The 27,887-nt window shown below is 55.2% G+C and overlaps 2 protein-coding genes across 5 annotated transcripts in view; one reads left to right on the top strand and one right to left on the bottom strand.

Annotated features, from left to right (window-relative positions):
- Positions 1-335: 335 nt before the first annotated feature.
- On the top strand, positions 336-17,665 carry LGALS9 (galectin 9). Of its 3 annotated transcripts, XM_040455303.1 has the most exons (11): positions 336-483; positions 6,208-6,299; positions 8,715-8,916; positions 10,040-10,150; positions 11,310-11,405; positions 13,100-13,135; positions 13,692-13,742; positions 14,284-14,325; positions 14,767-14,855; positions 14,986-15,148; positions 16,918-17,665. In XM_040455303.1, the coding sequence occupies exons 1-11, from the start codon at positions 445-447 to the stop codon at positions 17,062-17,064; spliced, it is 1,068 nt and encodes a 355-aa protein (XP_040311237.1). In that variant the 5' UTR covers positions 336-444; the 3' UTR covers positions 17,065-17,665. The 3 variants fall into 3 exon arrangements, with proteins under 3 accessions (XP_040311237.1, XP_040311239.1, XP_040311238.1); XM_040455304.1 differs by lacking the exon at positions 11,310-11,405 and having other exon boundaries at positions 341-483; XM_040455305.1 differs by lacking the exons at positions 11,310-11,405; positions 14,986-15,148 and having other exon boundaries at positions 16,918-16,996.
- Positions 17,666-19,230: 1,565 nt separating this feature from the next.
- NOS2 (nitric oxide synthase 2) overlaps positions 19,231-27,887 on the bottom strand; it is a 37,889-nt gene continuing 29,232 nt past the window's right edge. For both annotated transcript variants that reach the window (XM_040455301.1, XM_040455302.1), the window contains exons 20-26: positions 25,795-25,958; positions 24,606-24,813; positions 22,521-22,608; positions 21,951-22,072; positions 21,493-21,641; positions 20,383-20,577; positions 19,231-19,836 (exon numbers count right to left, since the gene is read on the bottom strand). In XM_040455301.1, the coding sequence (XP_040311235.1) occupies positions 19,717-19,836; positions 20,383-20,577; positions 21,493-21,641; positions 21,951-22,072; positions 22,521-22,608; positions 24,606-24,813; positions 25,795-25,958 (1,046 nt within the window). In that variant the 3' untranslated portion in view covers positions 19,231-19,716. The remainder of the gene's footprint in view (positions 19,837-20,382; positions 20,578-21,492; positions 21,642-21,950; positions 22,073-22,520; positions 22,609-24,605; positions 24,814-25,794; positions 25,959-27,887) is intronic.

Raw genomic sequence — 27,887 nt, forward strand, 5'->3', positions numbered from 1 at the left:
CCCCCACCGCCCCGTGCACGGGCGATGCCCGGCACAGCCCCACTGCTTTCTGGGCCCTGTGGGCGGGCATACGCAGGAGACACGGCCCCACGCTCGTGGACAGTGTCCTCTAGAAACTTGCTATGTCAGTGAGGTCAGGCTCTTTGAATCTGTCTGAACCAAACACAAGTGGTTTGTTGGAGTGGAGCACAGGAGAGAGGAAGGGCAAAGGTCACTGAGGTGAGGCATGTCTGCTCCCTCCTCCCTCAGTGTACCCCCAGCCCTCCCTCAACACCCTCCATTTCTCTTTTTCTCCAGACCACTTCCTCTTGCCTCCGGCTCCTCCCTACTGAGTAACTGTAGGTTTGCTTCACTTTCTATTTCCTGGCTATCTCCTCCCAGTGCAGAGAACTGACTGCCTGGCTGGCCGTGGAGAGCAGCAAGGGCCACACGGGCAGTGGAGAGATGGCCTTAAGCAGCTCCCAGCCTCCCTACCTGAACCCGGTGAGTTCTGGGGCCGAGGGCATGGCTGGTGCTGGCATGGGCTGGCCCCGGCTGAGCCGGCCGCCTCCGCCAGGAGGAAACAGCGCTGGGTCTGTGGGGAAATGACCCGTGGGTTGCAGCAGGCGGAGGGCAGGTGTCCCGAAGAGGACACAAGGCAGAGAGCAGAGAGCCAGGAGGGGCAGTCCCAGCACACCCCGTGCCGGTCTCCCTTGCATCTCCGGACTGGACTGGCGGGCTGATAACCACCAGGATTCATGCCTCTGACAAAGGTTCACGGAGCTCCCCTGGGAGCCCGTCCTAGGGATTCATGCCTCTTCGACAAATGTCCTAGGTGCGGGAAGTGCGGGGATGGGGAAGAGGGGGGAGGCAGGCATAATAACGAGAAGAGTGGTGGTTTGTATGTTCACGGGGGCAGCGACCAGGGCTCCCGGGGGAGGAAAACAGCCCAGCGCGGCGGTTAAGGGCGCTTACTTTGGAGATGGCCTCCCTGGGTCCAGCCATTTTACTAGCTGGGGGGCCTCAGGCAAGTTACTTTTACCTCTCTGGGCCTCAATTTCCACATCTGTAAAAGGGGATCATCTTCGGGCTCACCTCCCAGGGTTGGGTAAGGATTAGGGAGGTAGCATATCTAAAGTGTGGCCACAGTGCCTGGCACACTGTAGGGAGGGGGCTTTGGAAGTGTTTTGTATTGTTAGGAGTCTGGAGGCAGCGGGGGACGCTTTCCGGGGGAGGTGTCTGCTCCCTGAGGGGTGAGTTAGCAACGCAGAGGCAGGCCAAGGGTGTGTGCAGAGGGGCCATCTTGGGAACGAGAGGGGAGTGGGGCTGTCCCTGCAGAGCGGGGCCCAGGGGGCTCCCTCCAACCTTTGGCCACATGTGAGTAGACTCCGTCTGCCCGTGGCCTTGTTTAAACCCTGTGAGTCTTACGACCCCCACATCAGACGTGGGAAACAGAGGAGCTGAGGCCACTTGCCAAATGTCCCCAGATGATAAGTGGCAACTAAGGGAGGTGCCTTGACTTACCCCCAGAAGAGAGAGGTGCCCACAGAGAGAGAGCAATTAACAGGGGAAGGCAGGCAAGCAGCAGGGCCCAGGAGGCCCAGGAGGCTTCGTAGGAGCCCCTCTGGGCCTTGGCCAAGAGCTTCCGGAAGGGCTGGGCTGAGAGCCTGACAGAGGCTGCGGGGCAGGGGTGGGGGGAGGGGGGGGTGTCGCTGGAGGAAGCTGGGCCTGGCTCCAGTTAGCTGGCCCTCCATGGGGCTCTCAGCGTCAAAATGTGTCACTTCGGGCTCATTCTCCACCAGATGAGGGATCCCAGAGATCCTCACAGGCCCCGACATTTCATGATTCTGGTGGCTAGTTTTTACTTTCCAATCCTTGCATTCAAGGGTTTCAAACGAGAAGGAGAATCTTCCTGCGGGCAACAGTGAGTTAAAACAGGGCCTTGGAGTCCAGACAAGAAAGAGGGTGGGTGCAGTCCCCACAGGCGCCAGGAAAACCTGCCTGTCCCACAAGGGTGCCCTCTCCCAAGTGGCCCGCTGACATCCAGCCGTGGGAACGTTGCTTCCTCCCAAGGGTGGCAGGAAGGTCCCACGGCCCAGCTGTTCTGAGGAGCGAAACGCCATGAGGGCCGCCTTGGGAACCTGGCCCCCCGTCTCCTGCCCACTCCCCACACGCCTCACCTGACCAGCCTTGTGCTGGGATTCAGACCCCATGCTTGTCACCAGCTGAGTGGCCTTGGGCAAACTGCCAAATCTTTTGTGCCTCAGTTTCCTCTGTAAAAGTGGCACTCAGAGTGGATAATGAGGTAACAGGGAGGGAAGGTCAGCCACCAGAGGGGCCTCAGAACCTGTAGGGCAATGGCTCCCTTTGGCCGAAAGCCTCCCGCCGCCTCCTGCCCGTGAGCCCTCTGGTGACCCTGGGCCTCCTCCAGAAGGCAGCTGCCGAGGCCGGCAGGTAGAGCCTGGTTCTTCCAGATCAGAAGAGGAGGAGAAAGGCCTCAGCCTCCAGGCACAGCCAGGAGCCGAGAGCAAGTTCTGACCCAGCAGAGTCACATCCTGATGCAAACAGCTGCCATTGTCAAAGGCCTGTGAACCAAGGGGCTTTCGCGTGTGGCAGTGTGTGGCATCTCATCCATCAAATCCTCTCACGAGCACGGTCAGGTTGGTGCTATTGTCCCACTGTCCTGAGGGGGGACCTGGGGCACAGACAGATCAAGTGACTTGCCCAGTAGGAGAGCTGTTACCACAGGGAGGCACGTCTTTGGGACCATAAATCCAAGAGTTCTCTCTCTCTCTCTCTCTCTCTCTCTCATGCGTGTGCACGGGTCCAAATTCCACAACAGACTTGGCCCACCAGACCTAAAACAATACAGATTTGTTCTCTTACAGTTCTGGAGGGCAGAAATCCAAAAATACAGGCTTCAGCGGAGAAGCTCTCCTCGCCTTCTCCAGCTTCTGGAAGCTGCCTGCCTACCGCGGCTGGGGTTCCCTGCATCTTCATGGCCAGCAGCTTCTTGCTTCTGTTGTCACACCTCCTACCACTAACTCTGTTCTCCTGCCTCTCTCTTTGAGGTCCCTGTGATGACATTGGGTCCACCCAGATAATCTAGGATAAACTCCCCATCTCAAGATCTGTAACTGAATCACATCTTTCAAATCCCCATTTGCTTCATAAGGTGACATACGGGAGCCACAAAGTCCAGGGATTGGAACGTAGATGTTTGGGGCAGTGGGGAAGGCGTAGTAATTATTCAACCCACCGGACCTCGTCGGAGTCAGCCAGTATTGTCAGTTTCTTTGAATCCATCCACAGATATTCTATGCATAATAGGAGATGAGGTTTTGGGGGTGACAGTGGGGTTCGTGGGGTCCGGAGCCGACGGCCAAGAAAGGATTCCCGAAGACGTCTTGGGTGCAAAAAGGTGATTTTCTTGCAGCACGGGGACAGGATCTGCGGGCAGGAGTTGTTGCCCCAGGACTATGAAGAGACGCCTGTTATATACTATAGGGTTGGGGGAGGTAGAGTCCAGGGGAAGTTTCCACTGAGATTTTCAAATGCTAGAGACTCATGGGATACTGGAGGCCTACGTATTGTCCAGCTAAGGTGGTTCTTCCCTCTAGCAAGACAGTAGGGAGTCTCTGGAGAAACATTTCACTCCGCCAGCCTCAAGTATTCGTCAATGGGCTGCAGGTTATAAGGAAATTTAGTTTTATCTGCCATTTCCTTCTGCCTGTGTTCCCTACATCACTGTGGAGGGTGATGGAGGGTGACTATGATCTCTATCAGTTAATCATTAGTTTTTTCCTGTTCCTTTGTTCTTAGGCAGCCAGGAGTCCCTGAGGACCCTCACCCCCCCCCCACGGGCCGCCCCCCCCCCCCCCCCCCCCCGCCGGGGGCGGGCAGTGTTTGAGACCTGCCAGCTTGCCTTCTGCTCCCTCATCAATAAGTAAATGCAAGTATATGGCCTCCCACCCATGTTTTTTCTACAAATGGGGTCATTTCGTATCAGTTCTCAAAGAATTCCCTTCTTCCTCTTCCTTTTTTTGTGGAGGCTACATCGAACCCATTTACTTCACCATCATCCTCTTGCTGAACTTTTCTTTCCAATCGTCTGCTGTTACAGTGCTGCGGTTGAATAGCCTTGTCTGCAAAGTTGTACTCAATTTAAAATAATCTCGGTTTTCGGAATTTGGGGACACCATTTAAGACACATTGAAAGCTCAAAACCTTCCTGGGGAAATCGTTGCTTAGGATTAACCTGTGCTGCCCCGTCCCCATGATCTCACCCTCCCTTCTGTGCGCTGATAAACCCACCTAACCACACTCTGCTTTTAGTTCTTCACACTTTAGTGTGGATGTGCTTAAGTGAAGGACGCATGCTTGCCAGGAGTATTTTTTTCTTTTCTCTCTCTTTTTTTTAATGTGTATTTGTTTTTGAGAGAGAGAAAGAGCACGAGCAGGGGAGGGACAGAAAGAGAGGGAGACACAGAATCCGAAGCAGGCTCCACGCTCTGAGCTGTCAGCACAGAGCCTGACGCGGGGCTCAAACTCACAAACCACAAGATCATAACCTGAGCAGAAGTCAGATGCTTAACTGATTGAGCCACCCAGGCGCCCCTCTCTCTCTCTCTCTCTTTTTTTTTTTTAATGCTTATTTATTTTTGAGAGAGGGAGAGAGCACAAGCGGGGGAAGGCAGAGAGAGAGGGTGAGAGAGAGAATCCCAAGCAGGCTTCGCGAGGCCAGCACAGAGCCCGACTGGGGGCTCGATCTCGTGAACTGCACGACCCTGACCTGAGCCGAAACCAAGAGCCCCAGACGCTTAACCAACTGAGCCACCCAGGTGCCCCCAAAATCCTTTTTAAAGAATTCTCCCCCCAGAACTTAGAAAGTTTTACAGAAAAGAAAATCCAGATTTCTGTCTTCTAAAAATTTGGGAGCTCTGCCGGCACAGGGCATAGGTGGTGATCACTGGTTAGAGCTGAACGCACACTGCCCTGTTAGATGAGGGAGGCAACATCTAGTTTGTAATACTCCCCTCCAGTCCCTCTTACCTATTGCCTTACCTGGACATCTCACTCACACATATCACCGGCCTGGCTCCTGTAAGCATTTCATTTTTGCAAGGAACTGACCTAGGGGAGAAGTTAGAGAAGGTGTGAACAACTTAAGTGTGAAAATTGACGGGGAGCTAGATGTCTCTCCCAGTCTAATGCAGGTTATACAATCCACAGGATTCTGGAGTTAGGCTTTGACAGTTGAGAAATAACCAGTTTGGGGTTTCGCTCAGAGAGCCCAACATCGAAGAAGGGGGGCGGTAGAGAGACACCTGCTAGGTGCCAGCTTCTTCCGCAGACTTTTTCTTAATCATCAAACTGACACGGAAGTGGGGGGGGGATTTATCCCTCTGTTTACAGATGAGGAAACTGAGGCAAAGAGAGGTGCAATAAGCTTCCCAAGGCCACTCGGGTAATGAGCCAAAGAATTAGCATTCAGACCTGGAGTACGTCTGGCTCTGAAAGGAGGCGTGCCTCACCATAACCGTTGCTCCTTTAAAGTGGCCCAGGAATGAGAATTTGACAAAGCTGGTGCTGAGGGGCCCTAGGAGGAGGATTTCGGAGGCTGCCGAGGGCCCGAGGAAAGGAACGGGGAGCCGAAAAGCGGAAGTAGAAGAGGGGGCTGCCTCATGGCTGCAGAGAGCATCTGAGGAGAGGCGCTACCTGAGGTGGCTGGAAGGGCAAAGGTCACGGTCACCATGGTTCTATGGGTGGGGAGGGCAAGAGCAGGGGAGGATGCGTTCTTCCTGGACCTGTCAGGCAAGTGGAAGGTTTATCCTCTAGAATGGGTGGTCTCTTTTGGTCCTTTGGGCCTCCTGAGTCCCCAGCCAGGGCTCTGGGGCCTTTGCTAGGAGCTTGACCTGGGGTCCAGTGCTCCCATCACTCCCTCCTCCCATCACTGGCTCCTTCCCATCTCGGGGCCATGTACATGTTACTTCCTCTTAGCAGTTGTCACTTTCAGACTCTCAAGGGAGGCCAGCACCCCATCACGTCGTCTCAGAGCCCCAGAGCCTCCCTGTCACAATCTTAGAATGTGTGTGGAACTATCTGGACTCAGATCTGCTCCCTCACAGGCCCGGAGGATCCATGAGGCTGACACACCCAGGCGCCTCTAGCAAGTGCTGGGGGGACCAGACGGAGGTGGGCCCACTGACCTGCCTCTTCTCCCTACAGATCATCCCCTTCTCTGGGAAAATCCAGGGGGGTCTCCAGGATGGACTTAAAATCACTCTCACTGGGAACGTTCTTTACTACAATGGAACCAGGTACCTGGAACTGTTTTTTTTTTTTTCTCTCTAGCCTCACCCCTTGGCAAACCGTGGCCCCTGTCAGCTCAGGTGGGTTCGCCCTACACCCTCGGAGCCGCTTGCGCCTGGCTCGGGGGATCCCGGGTGATCTGCGTGACACCACCGTCATCTGCCCGTAGCGTCTGGGCACCATTAACAGAGATTCCCCATAGACATCGGGGTGACAGGAGCTCATAGTTTAAGGAGGGAGGCAGGCCAGCCCAGAAGCAGATGATTTTGTTCTGGGATCGAACTTTCTACACCATAACTGAGTGGCAAAAAGATCACTTCCTTTATTTCCTGAACTTGCCCTTAAGTACTTTGGAGCCCTCATCTGGCTGATACAGAAATACTGAAACTTGCCATCAAATGCAAGTCGCTTTCAGTGTCAAGGTCTTTTCTGGAAAATACTAAGTCGATCCAAAACACAAACACCATTTAAGTGCTGTTTCCCACCACCCCCCTCCTTCCCAAGGAGGGATTTCTGGGAACAGGGAGGCGGGGAGGCACTCGACTTCTCAGAGGCTGGAGGCCCTTCGGAAGCTCGGGCGGCCTTGGCTGGCCTCTGCTGCGGTCCAGCTTCTCGCCCACTTTGCACGGGGCCTGTGTACATGGGGGCTGTTTCCTGAGGTCCACGGTGCCCACGGGAGCCCGTCTGGACCCGCGGCCTCTCTCAGAAGCCTTTCTGCCTCAATCTCCAATGTCTCTTGCTCACTGTGGTCCTCTCTCTCACCACCTGGCACGGGTTCTGGGACCTCCTGGACCCACCTTCACGTCGCTCCCAGGCCGGGCCCTACCTCAGCTCGGCATCTAGACTCTAGATGACTTCCTCCACCACCATTTCCCTGCCAGGTGGACATGGTCGCGCTGACCACGGGACTTGTCCCAGAGCCCTGAGCGCCCCCAGGAGACTCTGAGGGAAGGGAGGCACCAGGATCCCCCTGAACCCTGCCAGCAGGGAACTTCGGGACCTCACCTCTGAACTTCCCTTCTTTCTCTCTCCCTCTCCCTCTGCCTACCCCTCCCCTGGCACCAGGATGGCTTTCTACTCCCATCCTGTCTAACAGAGACTATCCCCACTTCTTCCTGCAAAGCTTCTGCACGCAGGAGTTTTCGCTTTTCGTTTTCTTTTCTTTTTTTTTACATTTATTTATTTTTGAGAGACAGAAACCGAGCATGAGTGGGGGAGGGGCAGAGAGAGAGGGAGGCATAGAATCTGAAGCAGGCTCCAGGCTCTGGGCTGTCAGCACAGAGCCCAACATGGGACTCGCACCCATGAACTGTAACGTGGTGACCTGAGCCGAAGTCGGACACTTACCTGACTGAGCCAGCCAGGGGCCCCGAGGCAGAAATTTTCTAAGAGCTCCTCCGGCCAGAAATCAAGCGGCATCTGCAGGAATTTAATAGAATGACTCTCAAGGGCCGCTTCTGGGCTTGGTGCAGAGCCCGGCACCGTGGGGGATGTGGGTGACAGGAGAGCACTGTGCGTTAGCTGGGGAGACCGGAGTGACCCCGAGAAGCAGGCGGCGGACCACGCTGGTGCGCTGAGCTCAGGGAAGGCTGCGGACAGAGACGCCTCGGAGGAGAGCCTCAGGCTGGAACTTGGTTGTAGGACCTGAGGGAGCTCTGTCTGGGAAGAGACAGAACAAATGTTTACTGTGCCCCTTCTGGGAGCGAGGCTCCTTGGAAGGTTCTTCATTTTAATCCCTCACCTCGGAGCCATAGGCTGTACCCAAAGGCAGTTTTGATAGTGAGAGGCTGCTTCCGAGGAGAGAGGCAGGAATGGAAATGGACTTGGGTGGGGCTTTCCAGAACACCGCCTCATTAAGCATCCCCGAAGGAAGTAACTCACCTCCCTGGTGATGGTGACTTGAGGGTAGTGTGGCTCAGAACCGTCACAAATGACGAGCAGTGTAGAGCTGGGGTCTGGGTCCAGACCTGCTGACTTCGGGGCCACCACTCCGCACGTCATGTGTGGGACGCACGCCAACCTCCAGTGAGAGAGAGCTACTACTTACTCTGTGCCTTAGAAACCAGCTCTGGAGGCCTATTCCCTCAATTCTGCATCGCCTTTGAATTGGTTTTCTTCTTTCCCAACTGAGCTGATGGGGGCTGGCCTCCGAGTATCCGCTTGGCGTGAAAGCGTCCACTATTTTTGTTTACCCGTGTTCTATGTATTTTTAGAAAATCATACCGTAAGGGCAGCATGCAACAATTGCACAAACACACATGAAGTCCAAGCTAGGTGGACAGAAAGGATGGCAACAAACTAAGGATGGGTCCAAACCTGCCATGCAGGTTGTATGCAAGTTCGCAGACAGACCAAGTCAAGGGCGTGAGCCCCCCTCCCCCCACCTGGCAATAAGCCAGGCTTCGGAATCTCTTTCTGCCTAGGTTTGCTGTGAACTTTCATTCTGGCCCCAGCGACAATGACATTGCCTTCCACTTCAACCCACGGTTCGAAGAGGGTGGGTATGTGGTCTGCAACACAAAGCAGAACGGATGCTGGGGGCCAGAGGAGAGGAAGATGCATATGCCTTTCCAGATGGGGAACCCGTTTGAGCTCTGCTTCCTGGTGGACAGCCACAATTTCAAGGTGAGAAGCAGCCCCCCCTCGCCCGCCTTCCCACCGCCTCCTTCCCCTCCCTCCCGGCCCTATCAGGCGCGGTGAGCAGCCATCAGAAGTCACGTGAGCTTTTAAATGGCCACGTGAGCAATGCCATTATACAGATGGCAGGACGTTTGCCTTGTAAGAACGTTAGCGATGGCCACAGTCTGCTCACACACCTTCACCTGCACATCTACAGGGACACCTGTTGCTGCTTTTACTCAGGAAATAGGAACTGGGTAAATCACCGTGGCGCTTTTGGGCCTTGCGGGTCTTTAAAGTTCTAGGTCATTCCATTCCTTTGCTGTAGGCTTTCCTCCCCTGCAGGTCCCTGCTAACGTTTGGTTTTTGCTAATATTGTTGCAGCCTTTGTCCGGGTGCCGCCAATGGCTTAGTTTTACACGGTGTTGCAAATTACGTAAGCAGAGTAGTGTCTCTGGGCTTGGGAGACAGGTGGGGGGTGAGTGTCCCCGTGTCTGTCCTTCTCTGTGCGAGCATGGATGTTCCCGTCCCCTCAGTGTACAACCTGCCTCTCCCCTGCTCCCCATGAACATGCTTATGCATATTTAAACACCTCAATGAGCTAACATTAGAAAGATAAACTGATTGAGGCACCTAGGTGGCTCGGTTGGTTAAGCATCCAACTTCAGCCCAGGTCATGATCTCATGGTTCATGAGTTCAAGCCCCACGTTGGGCTCTGTGCTGACAGCTCGGAGCCTGGAGCCTGCTTCCGATTCTGTCTGTCTGTCTGTCTCTCTCTCTCTCTCTCTCTCTCTCTCTGCCCCTCCCCCACCCGTGCGTGCTCTCTCTCTCAAAAATAAACATTAAAAAAAAATTAAAAAAAAAAAAAAAGAAAGGTAAACTGATTGCAATAAACAAATGACTGTAAGCACTAAAAAGCCCAGTAGAGCCCAGTAGGGACTGGGTTCCAATGCACTTTGGATCATAGGCCATGTTCTTACAACTGGCACAGCTCTGAAGGCTGGTGTCCCTGACCCCTGGGGGACAGATGTGAAAAACAAACACAGGTCTTAATTCCTGGGAGCAGGGGTTCAGGTCCCCTGCCCTGGCCTGAGACCACTGTTCTGGAATATGCACTTGTCTTCACAGGTGACAGTGAATGGGAGCCATTTTGTGCAGTACTCACACCGCGTGCCCTTCCACCGCGTGGACACCCTCTCCATCAGCGGTGCTGTGCACCTGTCCTACATCGGCTTCCAGGTCAGAATGTCCCTTTGGCACCTGTCTCAGGGCTGAGTGCAGGGCCCAGTCTAGCTGCACGTAGGCCCTGCTGGGAGGGCCCAATGGTAGCAGCCAATGTCCTACCCAGGTGACTCTGGGAGCACACCTCCAGCTCCCCTGTCCTGTCCTTCTGTGTTACTCACTGTCTTTGTCCAGAACCCTCGTCTCAGTCTCCCAGACACTCTGGCCACCGCTCTCTGTCACTCTCTATTTCCACCATGCTTAGGAGGCCACGTGGCTCTAGAAAGAACCCAGGCTTGGGAATCCAACTGAATCTAGCTCAGATGCCTAGCTCTGCCATTATCACCAGCTGTGAGATCTTACACAAGCAACTGTGCCTCTCCCAGCCTCAGTTTCCCCATCTGTGGAAGGGGCGTAGCCACTGCTGCCCCATGAGTTATTGGGTGAATTCAGTGAGCTCACAAGACGGCCTGCCTGGGCCCACGCCAGGGTCTATTGGCCCCTCTCCGTGTGTCAACATTTTCGAACGTGTTGTCAGCATCTAAAAGGCCAGGAGAAGAAGTTTTGCATTCTGGAAGTGGGTGGTGGTGACGGATGTATGACAGTGCCAATGTACTTAATGCCGCTGGAACCATACACTTAAAATTGGTTGAGATGGTAAATTCACACGTGTGTCACCACAATTAAAGGGGAAAAAAAAAAGGTGAGGAAAAAAAAGCCAGGATTTCTGGCTTTTTTGAAAACTGGGAGGATGGGGTATGCTGGGCGCATGTTCCCTCAGGGCCCCAGGAGGCTGAGGGGGACCGCTGTCACCATTTTTGGTCCTGGTGCTCCCTGAGATGAGAAAAGCACACAGCAGGCCCTCCATGGGTCCAAGCTCCTCTCTCTCTCTCGTCCTAATCTCTCATATTCCCTCCCTACCCAACTCTTTCCCCACGGGCCTGGGGAAGGGAGGGCGAAGGAGAAAGATGGAGGAGGGTGGGGGAGGGTGGGGCAGGAGCTCACTGGCTTGCTGTCCCTCACTGGAGCCGAATCCTCCCTCTGCCTCTCTGCATGATCCTGAACACCCTCCCCGGCCTGCCTGGCTTCCTCCCTCTGGCCCAGGCCCCTGCCTGTCTGAGCTTCCTTGGCTCCATGAATGCTTCTCTTCATGCCTTGGTGCCTTTTGTTTTAACAGAACATGCGAGCAACCCCTATGCAGCCTGCCTTCTCCACGGTGCAGTTCTCCCAGACTGCCTGTTTCCCACCCAGGCCCAAAGGGCGAAAGCCAAAAGTGAGTTCAATGTGGAGGCCTTGGAGGCCGAGCGAGTGCTCATCAGGAAGGACAGAGGCTCTGAGAGGCTGGTTCCAGCAGGCGGGCCCCGTGATGCCTACCCAAAGCTTCCCTGTCTCCACCACACCACCTGGCCCAGAGCTGGGGACCTGGGAGTCGGCCTTCCTTCCCCTCCTTAGTATGCCTGCATTGCACCCACACCTCTCCCTCCCGAAGCCACTGCCTTTCTTGGGCCAGGCCGTCTGACCCTTGACTACAAGGACCGGGCTCTAGTTCCCCACTCACCCCGCCCACTGCGGCAGTGACCTCCCTACACCCAAATGCGACTGCGTCCTCTCCCTGCTTAAAAATCCTAAAGGCTGCAAACCCTTCTAAATAAAGCCTTAAATTCCTGGCAGGATGTGCAGAAACCACCCTGCTCCCACCCCAGTCCTGCCCCAGCCCACCTCCCGGCCACACCCCTTCCCCCATGAAGCTTAGGCAGCCTCCACTGCTCACTTGAGGCTCTCTGGGGCCACATGCTTTTTGCACCTGCAATCCTGGTGCCGAAAACACCCTGGGCCACCTCAGCCCCAGCCAACCTCTAACAGCCCTTCACTGCTCTGCTTAAATGTCACTCTTCAAGGGCATCTTTGCTGCTTGGAACATCGTTGGATGTCCCGTTCCCCCCCCCCCCCCAGTGTCCCCATGGACTTTGTATATATCTGTGCTATGCCAATTACCATGTCCTGTTGTAACTGTGCCTACGTATCTGTCCCTGTCCCTCCACCCCCTCCTTTCCTACACCCACAAGCCCCTTGTGGGTTGGGACTGTGGGTCGTTCATTTGTGTATCCCCAGCACTTAGCCTAGCATCTGGGCAAGCAGTAGGGGCTCGGTGCATGTGGAGTGTGGTTTGCACAGCCAGCAGAAGGGGAGACCAGCCAGGGCAAGAAGGGTCTGCTGGGTGGGGACAGGGTCTAGGACAGGAAGGGAAGCATGGCCTGGCCCCTCCTTCGAGCACTGGAGCAGCGGGGGCTGAAGAAGGGGTGCCTCTCTACCCAGGCTTTCTGTGGCCCATCGCAGTACAGACAGGGCATGCGCCTCGCGCCCCGCTGACTTCAGGACCGGGCAAGCTTCAGGGAGTCTTGCAGGGCAGCCCGACTTTGGCTCTGGCCTGGGGACGACAGGGTGTGGTAGATACAATCAGCCAAAACCGAGTAGCAGTTTGGATTTTATCACTTACTACTGGGAGGAGCTTGGGCAAGTTGCTTAACCTTTCTGACCCAGCTGCCTCGCTAGCGAAACAGGAGCCGAGGGTGCCTCCCTTGCAAAAGTGCCAAAGCCAGAGCCTGGCACACAGCCGGCCTTCACTAAGTGGTTGACCTTACGGATGAAATAGGGCACCGGAAGTAGTGGTTTTGCCTCGGGGAGGGAAGGGAAGCTGTACGGTCTCTCTGCGACCCATCCTCTTCTCCCTCTGGAGGAGCCAATGCGGATGTTCCCCAACCTGACCGTACCCCCAACTCTGACTGTACCCCCCAACCCCGGTGGGCCTGGGATGGTGGGGGAGGCTCGCTCTGGAAGGCTTGCTAGGGAGCAGGAAGGAGGTGAGCGTGAGTCTGGGGAGGCATTTCTCACTCCACTTGCCGCCAGTGTCTCACCCTCGTGAAACACCAACGTCAACTACTGTTTGATTTTTCTCCTCCCCTTCAGTCTCCAGGCATTTGGCAGGCCAACGCGGCTCCCATTGTAAGTCTCTGGATTTCTCCCATCCTCTTAATTTTGCTTCTTCCGGTGGGTTCAAAGGAGGAGGCAGGCTGGGCACCGGGCCTCTCCCACGGGGAGGCCACCCCGGGCCGTCTGCCTGGCTGTCGTGCGGGGTGGGGGGGAGGGTGGAAGCAGGGCAAGGGGGTTGGCTGGGAAACACCTTGAATTGCCCCCTGTCTGCTCAAGCCCCTGCCCTTTTCTGTGAGCGGCCACAGGAGACGGAGGCCACACATCCACTCGTTCCTCTCTTAAAGCGAGGCTGTGCCACATAAAGTCCCCTGAGGAGAAAGACGAGCCACAGGCCACAAGTGCAGCCATATTTCTTCTCCAAGTAGAAGAAACCTTTGCCCCTACCTCACCCCCTTGAGAGAAGATACCCCTGCATCTGCCAGTTTCGGGGGATCTGGCGGGGGCCACTGGGCTGCTTACACGCTCAAGATGGAGTCACCTCATAGGGGGTTAAGTGATGCCCTCTGGTGGCAGCTGGTGGTCTTGACGCCGCGGAGAGCCGGTTCAAATCTGGATTTCTTTCTTCCAGACTCAAACTGTCATCCACACCATGCAGAGCGCCCCCGGACAGATGTTCCCTGTAAGTTTGAAAGCTCAGGTCAGATCACGGCCCCACCGTGTGCCCCTTCACCAAGGACTGAATTCTCTAGACCCAGAGGCAGGAAGGAAGTGCAGCAAAGAGGATAGAGTTTTGGGGGGTTGGGCCTTCTGCTCAGGAGGCACATGAGTAAAATGCCCCTGGGGACGGCAAAGATTCTGGAGCGGGTTTCTCAGGGACCAGCAAAAAAACTGGTCCTGCTGTCACTGAGAGGGGAGTGCAGCGGTCCCAGCATGTGGGTATGAGACTCTGCGTCCTGAGGACAAGCCCCTGGCATGTCACCGCGGGTCACAGGCTTAAGCTGCTGCTGCTTCTCCCGCCACGGGCACAAATCAGATGGGAGGCCTGGAGTTAGTGCGGCTACCTGCGGGCAGGCGGCCATGATGTCAGGGAACATGGCAAGAAGTTTCACCAAGGCTGACTTGAGAAGGAAGGCGAAGCCGAGAGGCCAGGGGCCTCTGGAATGTGGGGGTCCCATGTGGGTGTGCACTCCCAAAGCAAACTTCCTGGTCTCTTTCAGCAGAACCCCGTCATCCCACCTATGGCGTACCCCAACCCAACCTACGTAAGTGGTTTCTCTGGGAGGGGCGGACGCCTTGTTCAAGTAGGGCAGGGTGGGAGGTGAGGGGCGGCTTACAAAATTAAGGCAACCCTTTAGTAAGCTAACGTTTGAAAACATCCAAGTGAATTAAAAGGCTGTTGAAAGGAGCTGTCACCTTTAAACCTATCCCTTCGACATGAGCATAGGCTAGGGCCTTCCCCTCAGCCCAAGCATCCTATGGCATCCGGCCAAAGCTCTTTTCATGACAACTTGAGCCTGTTACTCTGAGCAATGCTGGAAAGTTTTCCGTTGGCATTTACTGAGCCAAGTAAGGATATTACGGAGTTCTTTCTTGAAAATCTATTACTCTCAGAAGTGGCCGTCAAACTCAGCTGACAGTCCATATTCATGGAAATTGGCACAAAACCCCCCCTGCGACTGACCTGTCCCCTCTCCTCCTGATAGCCGATGCCTTTCTTCACCTCCATCCCGGGTGGGCTGTACCCCTCCAAGAGCATCATCGTGTCTGGCACCGTCCTGCCCAGTGCCCAGAGGTAAGCCAGGGCCCTCAAGAAGGCTCTCAAGGTCCTCTGGTCATCCCCCCCTGGCTCTGGGCAGGCTGGGAGGGGTAGGGACTCAGAGCTCAGTGGGCAGAAGAGGTTCATGGGAGCTGCCCATGCCCAGGTTCCACATCAACCTGCGCTGTGGGAGTGACATCGCCTTTCACCTGAACCCCCGTTTCGACGAGAACACCGTGGTCCGCAACACACAGGTCAACGGCTCTTGGGGGTCCGAGGAGCGAAGCCTGCCCCGAAAAATGCCTTTTGTCCGAGGCCAGAGCTTCTCGGTAAGATGCCACGGCCGGAGCACAGAGGGGGTCAACGGGCAAACAAAGCAGGGCGTGGAGGGCGTCTGGGGGCACCTTGAAAGATGTGGGAGCTGAGGCCTCTGGGGTGAAACCTGGGCCTAGAAGAACAGAACGTGCCCCACAGATGGCTGCTATTATTGTTTTCTTCGTACTGTCCCACATAGGGTGGGTGGCGGTGCCTCTGCTCGCCAGTGAAGGGACAGGCTCACAGGTGCAAGTTACTCGCCTGAGGTCACACAGCCAGTAAGTGCCAGGTGGGGCCCAAGCATGGGTCATTCATTTACCTCTCACTCATTCAACAATCCTGGACAGGTCATTGGAAATAACAACTGGTCTGTGCAGAGAGCGAAACAGACTAATGGGATCCAGTGAGCCCTGGGGCAGGGGCCACGCTGTCCCTGATGGGGACAGCTGTCAGAGGGGGCCCTAGTGCAGCTGAGACCTCAGAAGAAGCCCACCTCACAAAGATCTGAGGGGGCATTCCTGGTGGGCGGCAGAGGGGGCAGCTATTCCCGCAAAGGGAGAGTCAGGGGCATGGTCTGTCTAGGGACAGGGAGGCCAGGGGCTTCTGACTAAAGTGACAACAACTAAAGTGTGGGTGGTGAGGCTGGAGGCCCGATCACACAGGGCAGGTGTTCTCGGCCCCACCTACGCATTCGGTTCACCTGGCCCCATCCCAGCCTGGACATCTTATCTTAAAATATGCCGTGATACTCCTCACCCAGGCTTGGAGGTGACTGATGTAGGGCCTTGAGAGCCGTGGGAAGAAGTTTGGATTTCAGTGCAGCGTGCTGTTATGTTTCAAGCCAGAGAGCAGTATGCATGGATTCATAGGTAGCTGTGTGACTTTGAGCAAGTGACTTCGCTGCTCCGGGCCTCAGTTTTCTCATCTAAAAAATGGGGCTAATATGGAGCGCCTGGGTGGCTCAGCGTGTGGGTTCAGCGTCCAACTTTGGCTCAGGTCGTGATCTCGCGGCTTGTGAGTTCAAGCCCCAGTTGTGTTGACAGCTCAGAGCCTGGAGCCTGCTTCAGATTCCGCGTCGTCTTCTCTCTCTGCCCCTCCCCCGCTTGCGCGTGTGCACTCTCTCAAAAACATTACCAGAAAAATGTTTTTAACGGGGCTAATAATAATATCAGTCTCAGAGATGTTAGAATGAAATGAAATAATGTCTGTGACAGGCTTAGGACAGTGCCCAGGGCACAGTAAGTGTGCCGGAAGTGTCAGCTGTCCTGGTGACGTTTTCACAGACGTGGTCTCGCTGCCTCCGGGAGCACATGTGGGGTGGGAAGCACAAGTCAGGAGGCTGCACTGCGGGGGTGCGGGCATGGAGGCTGGCTGGGTGCCGGCCACTAGGGACATGGATGGCACAGGCCAGTGTTCCTACCCCTAGAGGCTCGGGGTCAGTGGGAGAGTGGGGGTAGGGTGGGCGACACGGCCTGAGGGGCATCTGACCAGGTGGGGGAAGGCAGGGGAGGCTTGCTGGTTGGGGAGAAGCCACCTGTATGGGTGCAGGGGGGCAGGGGGGCAGCGCGGCGAGCACAGAGGAAGGGGGAGCGGGGTATGTAAAGGCACAAGGGGAAGAACAGGAGGTGTGTGGAGGGAAGGGTGGGCTCCCCCAGGTGGGCTGAAGGCAGGCGTGAGACTTGCTTCATGTTTGAGGAAGGCAGGTAGGTGGTGGGAGACACGAGCCTGCATTTAGGGTTGAGGACTTTCCAAGGGGAGTGCAAATAACGTGGCCTCCATGCAGGTGTGGATCATGTGTGAAGGCCACTGCCTCAAGGTGTCTGTGGACGGTCAGCACCTGCTTGAATACTGCCACCGCCTGAAGAACCTGCCTGCCATCAACAGCCTGGAGGTGGCGGGTGACATCCAGCTGACCCATGTGCAGACATAGGCGGGCTCCCTGGCCCTGGGGGTAAGGGAAGGGGCGTGCTGCTGTTCGGATCTGCTCCTCACCTCCACCTTCCCTGTCCCTGCCCGGGACTTTCCAGCTACCTGACGATCTGGGGACTTTTCTGGAGAGACTGTGTTCTTGTATGGCTCTGCTTCCGGCTGCAGCCAGCCTGGAGGGGAGGAGGGCAGCTGGCGGCGGGTGGGGGGCGGCGCCTTCCTCAGAGCAGTACCTGGGGCTCCAGCAGCCGCCCCAGTCCTGCCGTCTGAGGAGCGGGGGGTGGTCCCCACAGGTTAAGCCCTATGTTCAGTCCCCTTGGCAGAAAGGGAGAGCCCAAGATCCCAGACCAGGCCTGCACCCCATCTGCCCCTCTGTACCCCCCGCCCCCCGGTCAACTCCGCCTCAGCCCCAAGCCGTTCATTCTAGTGGAAAGCTGTGTTCTGGGCCCCTCCCCTTTCTCCTACCTTTGACCTTGCCTTGCACCCAGCTCCCACCCTCCCTGCTCCTGGAAAGATACCCTGAGGACGCTCCCCTGATCTCCACCAGCCAGCAGGTCCTTTCCCAGCCTCCTTCAAAGAAAGACAAATGCTTATGGGCACCTGTGCATGGGCTCACTGTGGTTATTGAATGTGTCTGAGACATTCTGGAGTCTCTGGAGTTGGGGAAGTTCTGGGCAAGGACAACGGGAGGAGAGAGCATGGGTTCACTGATGGGGTGGGTCCCTCACACACCCCACGTGGGTGGGACGAAGCAGGTTGGGCTCGGGCCTCCTGGGCAGGAAATCTGTGATGCAGGAAGCTTGGTAACAGGCCAACCCCGCAAACAAATTCACACTGCAAGGGCTGGGCCAGATGGCTTATCAGCCCCCTGTGTCCCAGCGGGAGGAGGTGGCGGGTGTGGTCTCAGGAGAAGCTGACTCAAGTGGACACCTGTCTGTGTCGTTCCACTGTGGGTCCCAGCGTTCGGGGTTAGGGTACAGTGGGGAGAGTGGCTCAGTGTGGGGGGCTCCCTACCAGCCACTGGGCCGGCGCAGGAAGGCCGGTTCTGTGCCCACATGATGCCAACTCAGCCTGCTGACTCCATCAAGAATCCAGTGCTTCTGGAACCGGGCTGGGGCTCAGAGCATCGGCCTCAGACCAGCAGCACCGGCGGCAGCCGGGAGCTTATTAGGAAGGCAGAACGCAGGCCTGCCGAAGACTTCCAGAATCGGTCTGTGTTGTGACAAGACACCGGTGGTTTGCGTGCATCTCCGAGGGGACAGGCACTGGTCTAGGTGACCGCATTCTCGACCACGTTGTTCAGGTGCGTTGCTGGGACACTGGGGACTGGGGTGCCCTTTTGTCCCATTCTCACCCCATCTGAGTAGGGGGAGGGGAGAAGTGAGCCCAGGAACCAATGAAGCAAAGGCCAAATCCAAGCTGGGAGCTGGATTTTTCCCACACCCCTCAGCCCCTGGCTAAGTTCCTTTTTTTTTTTTTTTTTTTTGTTTATTTTTTGAGAGCGAGTCGAGAGGGGCAGAGAGAGAGAACTTCAAGCAGGCTCTGTGCTGCCAGCACAGAGCCCGATGTGGGGCTTGAACCCACAAAGCTGTGAGATCATCCCCTGAGCCAAAACCAAGAGCCAAGTGACTGGGTCCCCCAGGACACCCAAGTTCCTTCCTTATTCTAAAAGAATAAGGCTCAGTCCCTGAAGAAGTCTTCCCCGTGGAAGACACATGTCCTTCACTCACTGCCACGGCTTTGGCACAGTCCCACCTCACCTGCTTTGTCACCCAGGTGCCAAATTATTATTGGCCAAACTCTCATGAAACAGGCGAGCCCAGAGCAAAACACAGCCGCCTTCTAGAAAGGGATCGTGGGCGAGGCCTTCACCAAGGGGCTGGTACCACAGGCAGCGGTGCATCCCCCACACACCCCGTGTGAGACATGCCCCGTGAGTCACCGCCCACACCCCATGGGTGATCTTGCTTCCTTGCCCCCATCACAGGTCTTCAGATGGGCACAAAACTCCACGTTCTGCCTCATACCTGGTGGCCATTTCCGAGAGGCGGCGTGGTCAAACCAGCATGTCCCTTTGAGGGGGATTTTTGTCCAGGCTGTGCCACCCACCAGTCCCCAACTCTGTGTGACGGAGTGGCTTTCCCTACAGAACACCCACACTCACGTACAATGTGGTTAAAATAAAATGTATTCCATATAAATATCTCCATCCTGGAGTCATACAGGGATGGCCCGAGCGGCCCTTAAGGCTGGAGGTTGTTTTTTTTTAAATACAGAGGCATAAATAACTGTACAGTGGGGAGCTAAATACAGGGTGGCGCGACAGCGCCTCCTGGTGGTCACGTAAAGTGGTGCAATCAGAAGAAGGTTCATCCTTGTCACCCACCAGGTGAGCCCGGCACGGCAGCTTTAGTCTTCAAGGGACCCAGGAAGCCCCAACTCTCCATTATCCGGGAAGGGTGGGCTCAAGGGAGACCAGAGGTTCCACTCGGTCCAGGCTGCTAGCCGGCAGCAGGTCAAGTATAGGGTTTGGCGGGGAAGGAGCTGGGGAACTAAGACGTGAGGCTCCGGGCTATGATTTCCTTTCATCTCTCCGGGCCCTGTGACCTCAGATAATCGGGAGTCGGCTCCATCATTAAGTTCTGTGGCAGCGACTTTAACTCGTCCCGTGGGCCGCTGGAACTCTGGGATCGCCGGGCTGCCTTGCTGCCCCATCCTTTTTCACCTCGTAGGGAAATACAGCACCAAAGATGTCTTCATGATAGCGCTTCTGGCTCTTTAAGGGAAAGCAGGCCAGCGTGTCAGCTCTGCTGGTCCAGCCGCCTCCCATTCATCAGGTCCAGGCTAGGACGAGCCCCTGGGGCTCCCCTGGCTTCCCTACCACACGTACACTCATGAGCCATCTGCCTTCACAACTGCCATGCTTAGGGCACACTTGAATCCCACTTAGGCTCTACCTCCCATCAGCACCTGCGCTGGTGTGAGCCACCCAACCCGCTGTCCCAGCCTGCCTCGTTCTTGTCCCACAAGACGCTCCGGGAAATGTGGGCTCTGAGATAGACACGTTTGGGAAATCCTTTCTCTCCTTGAGGAGTCACGACACACAGCACATTAGCGGCCCTGAGAAGTCGTGTCATAAAGCAACGTGTTGCCTTTGTCTAACTGAGCGGCCAGGCCTTTTAACAGCCCATCTCGCTCTGACCTCCAGTCACCTCTAGATTCTTTTGAGGTGCAGGACTGTTCTGAGCCTGACTCTCCTAGTCCTGATTCCCTTGCCCGTGTCTTTGATCTGCACCCCTGACCCACACACCAGCCACCGTACCTTAAGTTGGAAGAAATAGTCCTCCACCTGCTCCTCGCTCAGGCTCAGCTTGGCGGCCAGCAGGTGCTTCAGGGTTTGGGCCACATCCCGGGCCATACGCACATCCCCACAGACATAAAGGTGGCCTTGCTCCTCATGGAGCACGCGGAGCACCTCGCTGGCCAGCTGCTGCCTCAGGATGTCTTGAACATAGACCTGAAACCAGAGGACGTGGTGGGTCCAGGCCCCTGCTTCTGGGGGTGAGGCGTGCAGTCAGGCCTGCTGGCCAGGGGGAGGCAGTGAGGGGACATGCTGGGCTGCAGGGTGAGGACCCGCCCAGCCGGGACCTTGCCTAGGGATCAGGCTCAGGATAAGGAGGTACCCTGGCATCCCGCCCAGCTCTGGCCTGGGCTGGGGCCAGAGAGAGGAATGTTGACCCCTCAGCCCTGCCCTCAAGAAGCTGACAATTCAGTGAGGCTCCTGCATTTACTTTGAATTCACCATGCTTCAGAGAGGCATCTATCAAGCCACTTCCCCTGCCTGGGCTCTGAGGCCCACCTGCCTCCACCCCAGTAAAGGGAGCCTCTCAGTGCAGAGTTCACGGAATCCCCATTGTAATTCAGAGCAGGGCACAGAACCCTGGGCTCCCCAGTTATACAGAAACCTAGGAGTCTCTGCTCTCGTTCCACACAAGATGCCCAGTGACCCTAGCACTGGACACAGAGCACCGTGGCTAGAACAAATTCACAGGGGCTGAGGCAAGGGTCTGTCCCGACTCCCCAGGGCGGCAGAGACCGTCACCGGGGCATGGTGTTTGGGCATAAAGCCAGCCCGGACCACTTCTTCCCAGGCAGCTGTGTATCTGAAGGGAGCACTTTTAGTCAGCTGGGCACTGGGTCTAACCTACCAGGTGACCTGCTTTGTCCTGAATGTCCCGGGGACCCTCTCTTCTCCTGACAGAGTGAACATGATAGCTTCACAGCATTGCTTTGATGGTTGTGTAACCGCCTCCCTTTTAGAGCTGAGACGAAGGCTCCAAGAGCAAGGGGCTCCTCGCGGGGAGCCGCCGCGGCACCCACCAGACTGTGCTTTTAACGTCCCACCCACTGCAGGGGCAGCTGCCGCATTTACCTTGGGCTGGCCAGGCAGGCGAGAGTAGGCTGTGTGAACCTCATGCAGCACCCCCTTCTGGGCCATCTCCAACATCTCCTCCCGATAGAGGTGGTCCTCATCCGGGCGGCGGCACCCGAACACCAGGGTCATGCGGCTGCCCCGGAGCCCTGTGAGACCCAGCAGGCTCCAGTTACCAGGGTGGCCACCAGAGGGCCCAAGGAGCCCGGCAACCGACCTGAATTCTCATTTCACGCCCACAGCTAGCCTGCCTAGTATTATCCCCACTTTACAGATGAGGAAAATGAGGCCCAGGGCATTCAGATCACTTGTCCACACAGGCTGAGGCAAATGGGAGAAGGGCAAGGAAACGTCTGTGGGCGGTGGCACAACTCTCCAGTCGCTGCCGCCCTACTCCTGGAGAGATGCCAGGCCACCTGGTGTCCCCTCCCCGCCTGCCGGAAACCCCCCAACTGTACCTTTGTGCTCAGCATCATGGAGCCGCTGCTGCCAGAAGCTGCGGAAGGGGGCGATGCCTGTGCCAGGCCCAACGAGGATGCAAGGTTGGGAGGGGTCCTCAGGGAGCTGGAAGCCGCCGGCACTAAAGGGGACAGATCAAGAGGCCCAGTCCTCAGACACCCTGAGATGGATGCACACACTGGACAGGGGCTGGGGAACTGGGGTGCAGCTGGGGGGGGTGGTGTTGTGAGGGTGGAGGAGACAATGAGCTCAAATGTGATTTCCCAAGTCCTGTAGGCTGCCTCATTTCCGCTGCCCTGGCACACCATCTCCTCGCCCTGGGCTCCTTTTGAAAAAGGCCCGAAACTCATTGTTCTCTGGATCCGCACCCCACTGCTGTCATCTCTGTCTCTGCTGGAGATCTGGCTACGCTCTATTGCCAGGGATAGAATGGAGAGCCCCAGGGGGACCCCAATGCTTTCTTCATGGGCCATGGGGCCCAGCATGGTACCTAAGTCCCAGACCACTCCCCTTCAAACCAGAACTCCCAGGGGCCAGTGGTCCCACCAGGGAGTGGAGGGCCTGTTTACCTTCTCACAAAGCAGGGTACTGGGTCTTGGGGCTTCAGGCTGCTGAGCCATGTGCTGCAGACGCCGTGGTGCAAGGGACCTTGGCCATCTGCAAGGACAACACAGACATGACCAACATCATTCCCCACGCCCTAGGGGTGAATTGTCCCAGAGGCTCTTCCCACACCAACGAGCCTCCTGGAAGTGTCCGCTGAGGCACTCTGTGGGCTTTAGTGAGGGGGCAGTTCTCCTGGTCCTGCGGTCTGCCCTCTATGCAGCCAGAGCTGGGGAAAACTGAAACGTACTTAGAGAGTTTGCAAGACTCTCCCCTTTGCCACTGCAGAGTCTCAGAGAAAGAAAGTGACTTGTACAAGGTCACTCAGGTAGCAGTAAAATGAGGCCACAGCTCAGGTTCCCTGACTCCTACTCCAATGCTCCTTCCAAGAGTTTCTCCAGGGACCCTCCCAGCCCATCACTCAGCTCCGATGATATAGCACAAAGTGGCCCTGCAGGGTGGCCACAGTCACTGCCCCACAGTGTCTTCATGAGGTAAACCCCTTGCTGGTAGGAACCCTGGGGGACAGACAGCCCCCTGAGCATTCTGGTCTGCTGTGATATCTCACGGTCTCCCCAAGCGGCCCCTCCTGGGCCTGTGGAAACCCCTACTTTCTCTGGTTTACATTCCCTTCCCAAAGGCCCAGCATTTAAAGCTATCCCAACCAACTCGAAAAGTCCCTTTTTTTTCCTCTGGATGGAATCTTGCTCTCACAAGGTGTCCCCACCTCCCCTCTCCCTGCCTGAGGACTGAGACTTGGCCTGTGTAGATGTTCTCAAACAGAGCAGACAGAGTCTCTGCCCAGTGTTTAGGAACCATGTGACTATGCTTTTTACCTGGCTTTACCAACCCAGGCAATGCTCAGTTACAGGGTACAGTTCACCCAGCACAGAGGCCCAAGTCCAAGTAGACAAGGTTTTGGACCTTCCAGTCTATGTTAGCCCATCCTCTACCCTCTGCCCTCAGAGCACCCTGCATAATGACAACTGTCCATCACTATGAGTCTCTCTTCACTGCCCCTCTAGATGGGACGCTCCATGAGGGAAGAAGCTACGTGTTGTGTTTCCACATCCACCACCATGCCAAGCATAGATGGATATGAAATAACCATCGCTGAATAAGTGAATGACTGAGTGAACAATCAAGGCATAATCACCCCTGTACCCAGGCTAGACTATCAGGAAATGAAGAATCGCTGGGAAGTATTGGGTGCTTTCTACATTTGATCTCATTTTTTTTTTAACGTTTATTTATTTTTTGGGGGACAGAGAGAGACAGAGCATGAACGGGGGAGGGGCAGAGAGAGAGGGAGACACAGAATCGGAAACAGGCTCCAGGCTCTGAGCCATCAGCCCAGAGCCCGACGCGGGGCTCGAACTCACGGACCGCGAGATCGTGACCTGGCTGAAGTCGGACGCTTAACCGACTGCGCCACCCAGGCGCCCCTACATTTGATCTCATTAAGTTGGCCCAACAGTAGTAGGGCAGTAGAGTGAAGAAGGGAAGACTCAGCAGTCAGACTGCTTGGGTTCGAACCTCAGTTCTCTATTTGCTAACAGTATGACTTTGTGGCTTAACCTCTCTGTGCCTCAGTTTCCTCACCTGTAAAATGCAAACAGTCCCCATCTCGTACGGTTACCGATAATACATATACAAAAGGGTGAGCTCAGTGCCTGGTTCGTAGTAATCTCTCCCACACACCTCCTATTGCTATTAACACTCTGGGAGGTAGGGGTTTTTGAAAGTTTGTTTACTTATTTTGAGAGACAGAGAAAGCATGAGTGGGGGAGAGGCAGAGACAGAGAGAGAAGGAGGGAGAGAGAATCCTAAACAGGCTCCACGCCGGCACCTTAATGTCAGGCTTGAACCCACAAACTGTGAGATCATGACCTGAGCCGAAATCAAGAGCCAGACGCTCAACTGACTGAGCCACCCAGGCTCCCCTGGGGAGTGGGTTTTTAACTGCCGAGGAGACCACAGTTCAGAGATGTTGCACGACTGCCCAGTAAACAGCAGAGCTGGACTGCTCCAAAGCCCCTGCCCAGCCTTACCTCGGGTGCGGTAGGTGAGCACAGCCACAGTGAGGTGGACCTCCGTGGGTGCACAGGCCCTGGAGGAGCTGATGGAGTAGTACCGGGGTTTCAGAATAGGCAGCTGGGAGAGCAGGAAGCCAGCAGATACCCGCAGGGATGGGAACTCCTCCAGTACCTCCAGGAATGTGGGGCTATTGGTGAACTTCCATTTGTTGTACTCTGAGGGCTGAAAGCCAAGGGCAGTGTGAGTGACTTCGGGCACTTGCCCCACCCGGAGGCAGAAGGCTGTCACAATCCAGCATTCATTCATTCACTCATTCACACCCTCAACAAACATTTCCAAGTGCCAGGCGCTGTCCAGGGTGCTGAGACTACCAAGCTGGAGAGAAAATCGTTCCTTCCTGGAAGAACTCAGGTCAGTGAGTAGCATTAACCTGATTTGTGTGCTTAGAACTCCACCGTTGGCTCCTGGTGGGCAGGAGTCAAATTTTTATTGCAATCTAACTGTGGACAGAGCTCTGGAATCATACACACTTGGGTTCAGATCTTGACTGGACGCCCTTACCAGCTGTGGGATCTTGTCCCAATCACTTAACCTTTGTGAAACGAGGATGGCATCATCTATTTCATGGGGACATCGAGAGACTTAAATGCAAGAACATGTGCCAAGTTAGTACAGTGCAGTGGAGGTGGTGGGAATCAAGACAATTAGCGATAAACATGATGGTAATAATGCCATCCGGTGCCTTTGCAAAGGCATGGGCCTAGAAAGTTGTCAGTGAGTTAATGCATCCTCTCATTAATTTATTAACTCAACTACCTGTTACTGTGTCTGTTTATCCATTCATCCTCACCATCCATCCTCCAGCACTTCCTAAGTTTCAGGCTTATTCCAGGTTTTGGGAATATACAAAGCCAAGACAATAATGGCTCCCCTTTTCTAGCCCCTTACCTTATTTTATCTTATCTTATCTCATCTCATCTCATCTCAGGTAGTGTCCTGCAGACACTAAGAAAAATTAAGATCACTCAAAGCAACTGTGTCCTAGTGATGGGATGGAGGGGATACAGACTTCACACCAGCTTTTGACAAGTCTCACTCTGGGAAGCTAGGTAGGATTTCCCCTTGGAGGTTAAACACTCGCTCTGGGTTCTGGTTCCCCTCATCCACCCTGCCCTTCCTTCACCCACCAGCCCCAACCTTCACCTGGCACAGGATCTCCAGCCTCTGCCTCTCTGCCTCTTGTGTGGCCAGCTGTGCCAATTTGCGGAGCAGCAGCTGGGTTGGGGGGGTGGTGATATCCAGGAAGTAGGTGAGGGCCTGGCTGAGGGAGCACGGGGGCAGCCGCTTGTCTCTGACCCAGTAGCTTCCTGGATAGGGAAAGAAGGAGTCAGGATGGCAAAAAAGGCCCCATTTAGGTTTCCTGAAGGGTGATGAGGCCTCTGGGGGAAAACACCCTCCACCCTCCAGCTACAGGGAGAGAAGACACTGAATTTCTGCCTTCAGGAACAGCAAAAGTGCTCACGTGCCCAATTCACATGCAAGGAAGTGGTGCTCAGAGTTAGGGCTGCCATGGGAGGCTGACCAACAGCTCTCTAAAGGGTACCCAAGTTAGCACAATCCTGAAAACTTAACTATGCACCAGAGTTCAGTCCCTCTCTGGTTCAGATCTGTACTTTAGCAAAACAACCATAGGTGAACTACAGACTCACAGTAACTAAATTCACCAAAGACTGATGTACACCCCTGAGGCCAGTTATGCATTTACAGAAAAGCCCATGACTTCAGTCCCCTGGGGCTATACCAAGAGGTACTGGGTGAGCAGCAAATCAAAGTAAAGTGGCAAGTCCCAAGGAGTCCCAAGAGGCAGTATGCAGGGCCGTCATAGTGTGGACCCTCGAGCCAGTACACAGGGGTTCAAACTCTGGCTCCCACTTACTAGCGAGGTGACTGAACACAACCTTGGGTTCTGTCTCTATAAAACGAATGCAATAACAAAACCTGTCTCGCTGGATTTGTATGACCATTGAACGGTATAGTGTACGTGTAATAGTATGGTGTTGGGCACATACATGTTCAATAAACATTAGGTGAAAATATTCGTACTATGTTATTTCATCTAGACCCAAGGCCTGAAGAACTACACATCTGTCTTCCTGCATCACAAGACATTCTCCTGGACAGTGGGGGACAATGCCACACTTTGCTTCTCTGACCCTCCTTAAATTGTGGCCACTCTCTTTAGGGGCACACATTCTTTGCAGGTCTGATTGTCACTCAGGCCAGAGGGCCATTCCTATGGGCTAGGAGGCTTGCAAGTGTTGATTTCATTAGTTTATCTCTCCTCGTGCCTGTCCCCCACCCTGTGCTGTGCTGACCACACAGACTGGGCCTCACCCTAGCAGGGGAAGGGGGTGCTCCCGACCCTCCCTAGGACAGTGTCCTCTCCCAGGTGAGGATGACCAGGAGGAGACTCACTCTCCCTGCCACCCACAGTCTGCCGCTGCCCATCATCCGAGTAAGGTGGGGATAAGTGAGGCCTTCGATGGTAAGCAGTGTGAAAGCAGAATGCCATGAACATGCAAGGAGGTTATGAACTTTGGGATCCAGGGACACTCTCAGGGCACATTAAGCTCCTTCTCTGAGCTCTGGACAGATGTTCACAGCCTGTAGGGAATGGACATCCCTCTGCTTCTACATTTATTCGGTGCCAGGAACGGTGGTGAAGGGGGCATTTGCACCTAATCATCTGGTCTTACTACAACCTTACAAGGACAGCTCCTTTGTCTTCATTTTAGAGACAAGAAATAAAGCCTCGAGAGGTTAACTCCTATGCCCAAGGTCACATAGCTAGGAAGTGATGGATCAGGGACTTGAACCTTCAAAGCGCAGCATTTTTACACTGTTCCCACATTTCTCCATTACGTCATCAGGCAAACTGCACACACATGTCTACTGTGGGGACTGAAGAGACAGGGCATGTAAAATGCTGGCATCTAGTAATTACCCAACAAATGCCAGCTGCTACTGTTATGATGAGGATGAGGATGAGGATGATGACGGTGATGAATATTCTTGCCTATCTGCCTCCTGTACTCGGTAGTGAGCTTTCTGAATGCAGACATTGAGCCTCATTCGTTTTTGTAGCCCAGGGCCTGCCTGGTATATAGATGTGACCGGTTGAAATTTCAATGGAAAAATAAATGAATCCATCAATGAACAAAAAAAGTGGCTGGGTGAGCAAAAGAACGAAGGGAAAAAGACTCCCCAGTCTCTGGGGTTGGACAGATAGTCCCAAA

This window comes from Herpailurus yagouaroundi, unplaced genomic scaffold, assembly GCF_014898765.1.
Source record: "Herpailurus yagouaroundi ecotype Mexico unplaced genomic scaffold, PumYag 215, whole genome shotgun sequence".
Lineage (NCBI taxonomy): Eukaryota > Metazoa > Chordata > Mammalia > Carnivora > Felidae > Herpailurus > Herpailurus yagouaroundi.

Coding starts and splice junctions, on each gene's coding strand:
- LGALS9 (XM_040455303.1), top strand. CDS start 445: ATGGCCTTAAGCAGCTCCCAGCCTCCCTACCTGAACCCG. Junction 484..6,207: donor AGCCTCCCTACCTGAACCCG/GTGAGTTCTGGG, acceptor TTCTCCCTACAG/ATCATCCCCTTCTCTGGGAA. Junction 15,149..16,917: donor TCCGAGGCCAGAGCTTCTCG/GTAAGATGCCAC, acceptor GCCTCCATGCAG/GTGTGGATCATGTGTGAAGG.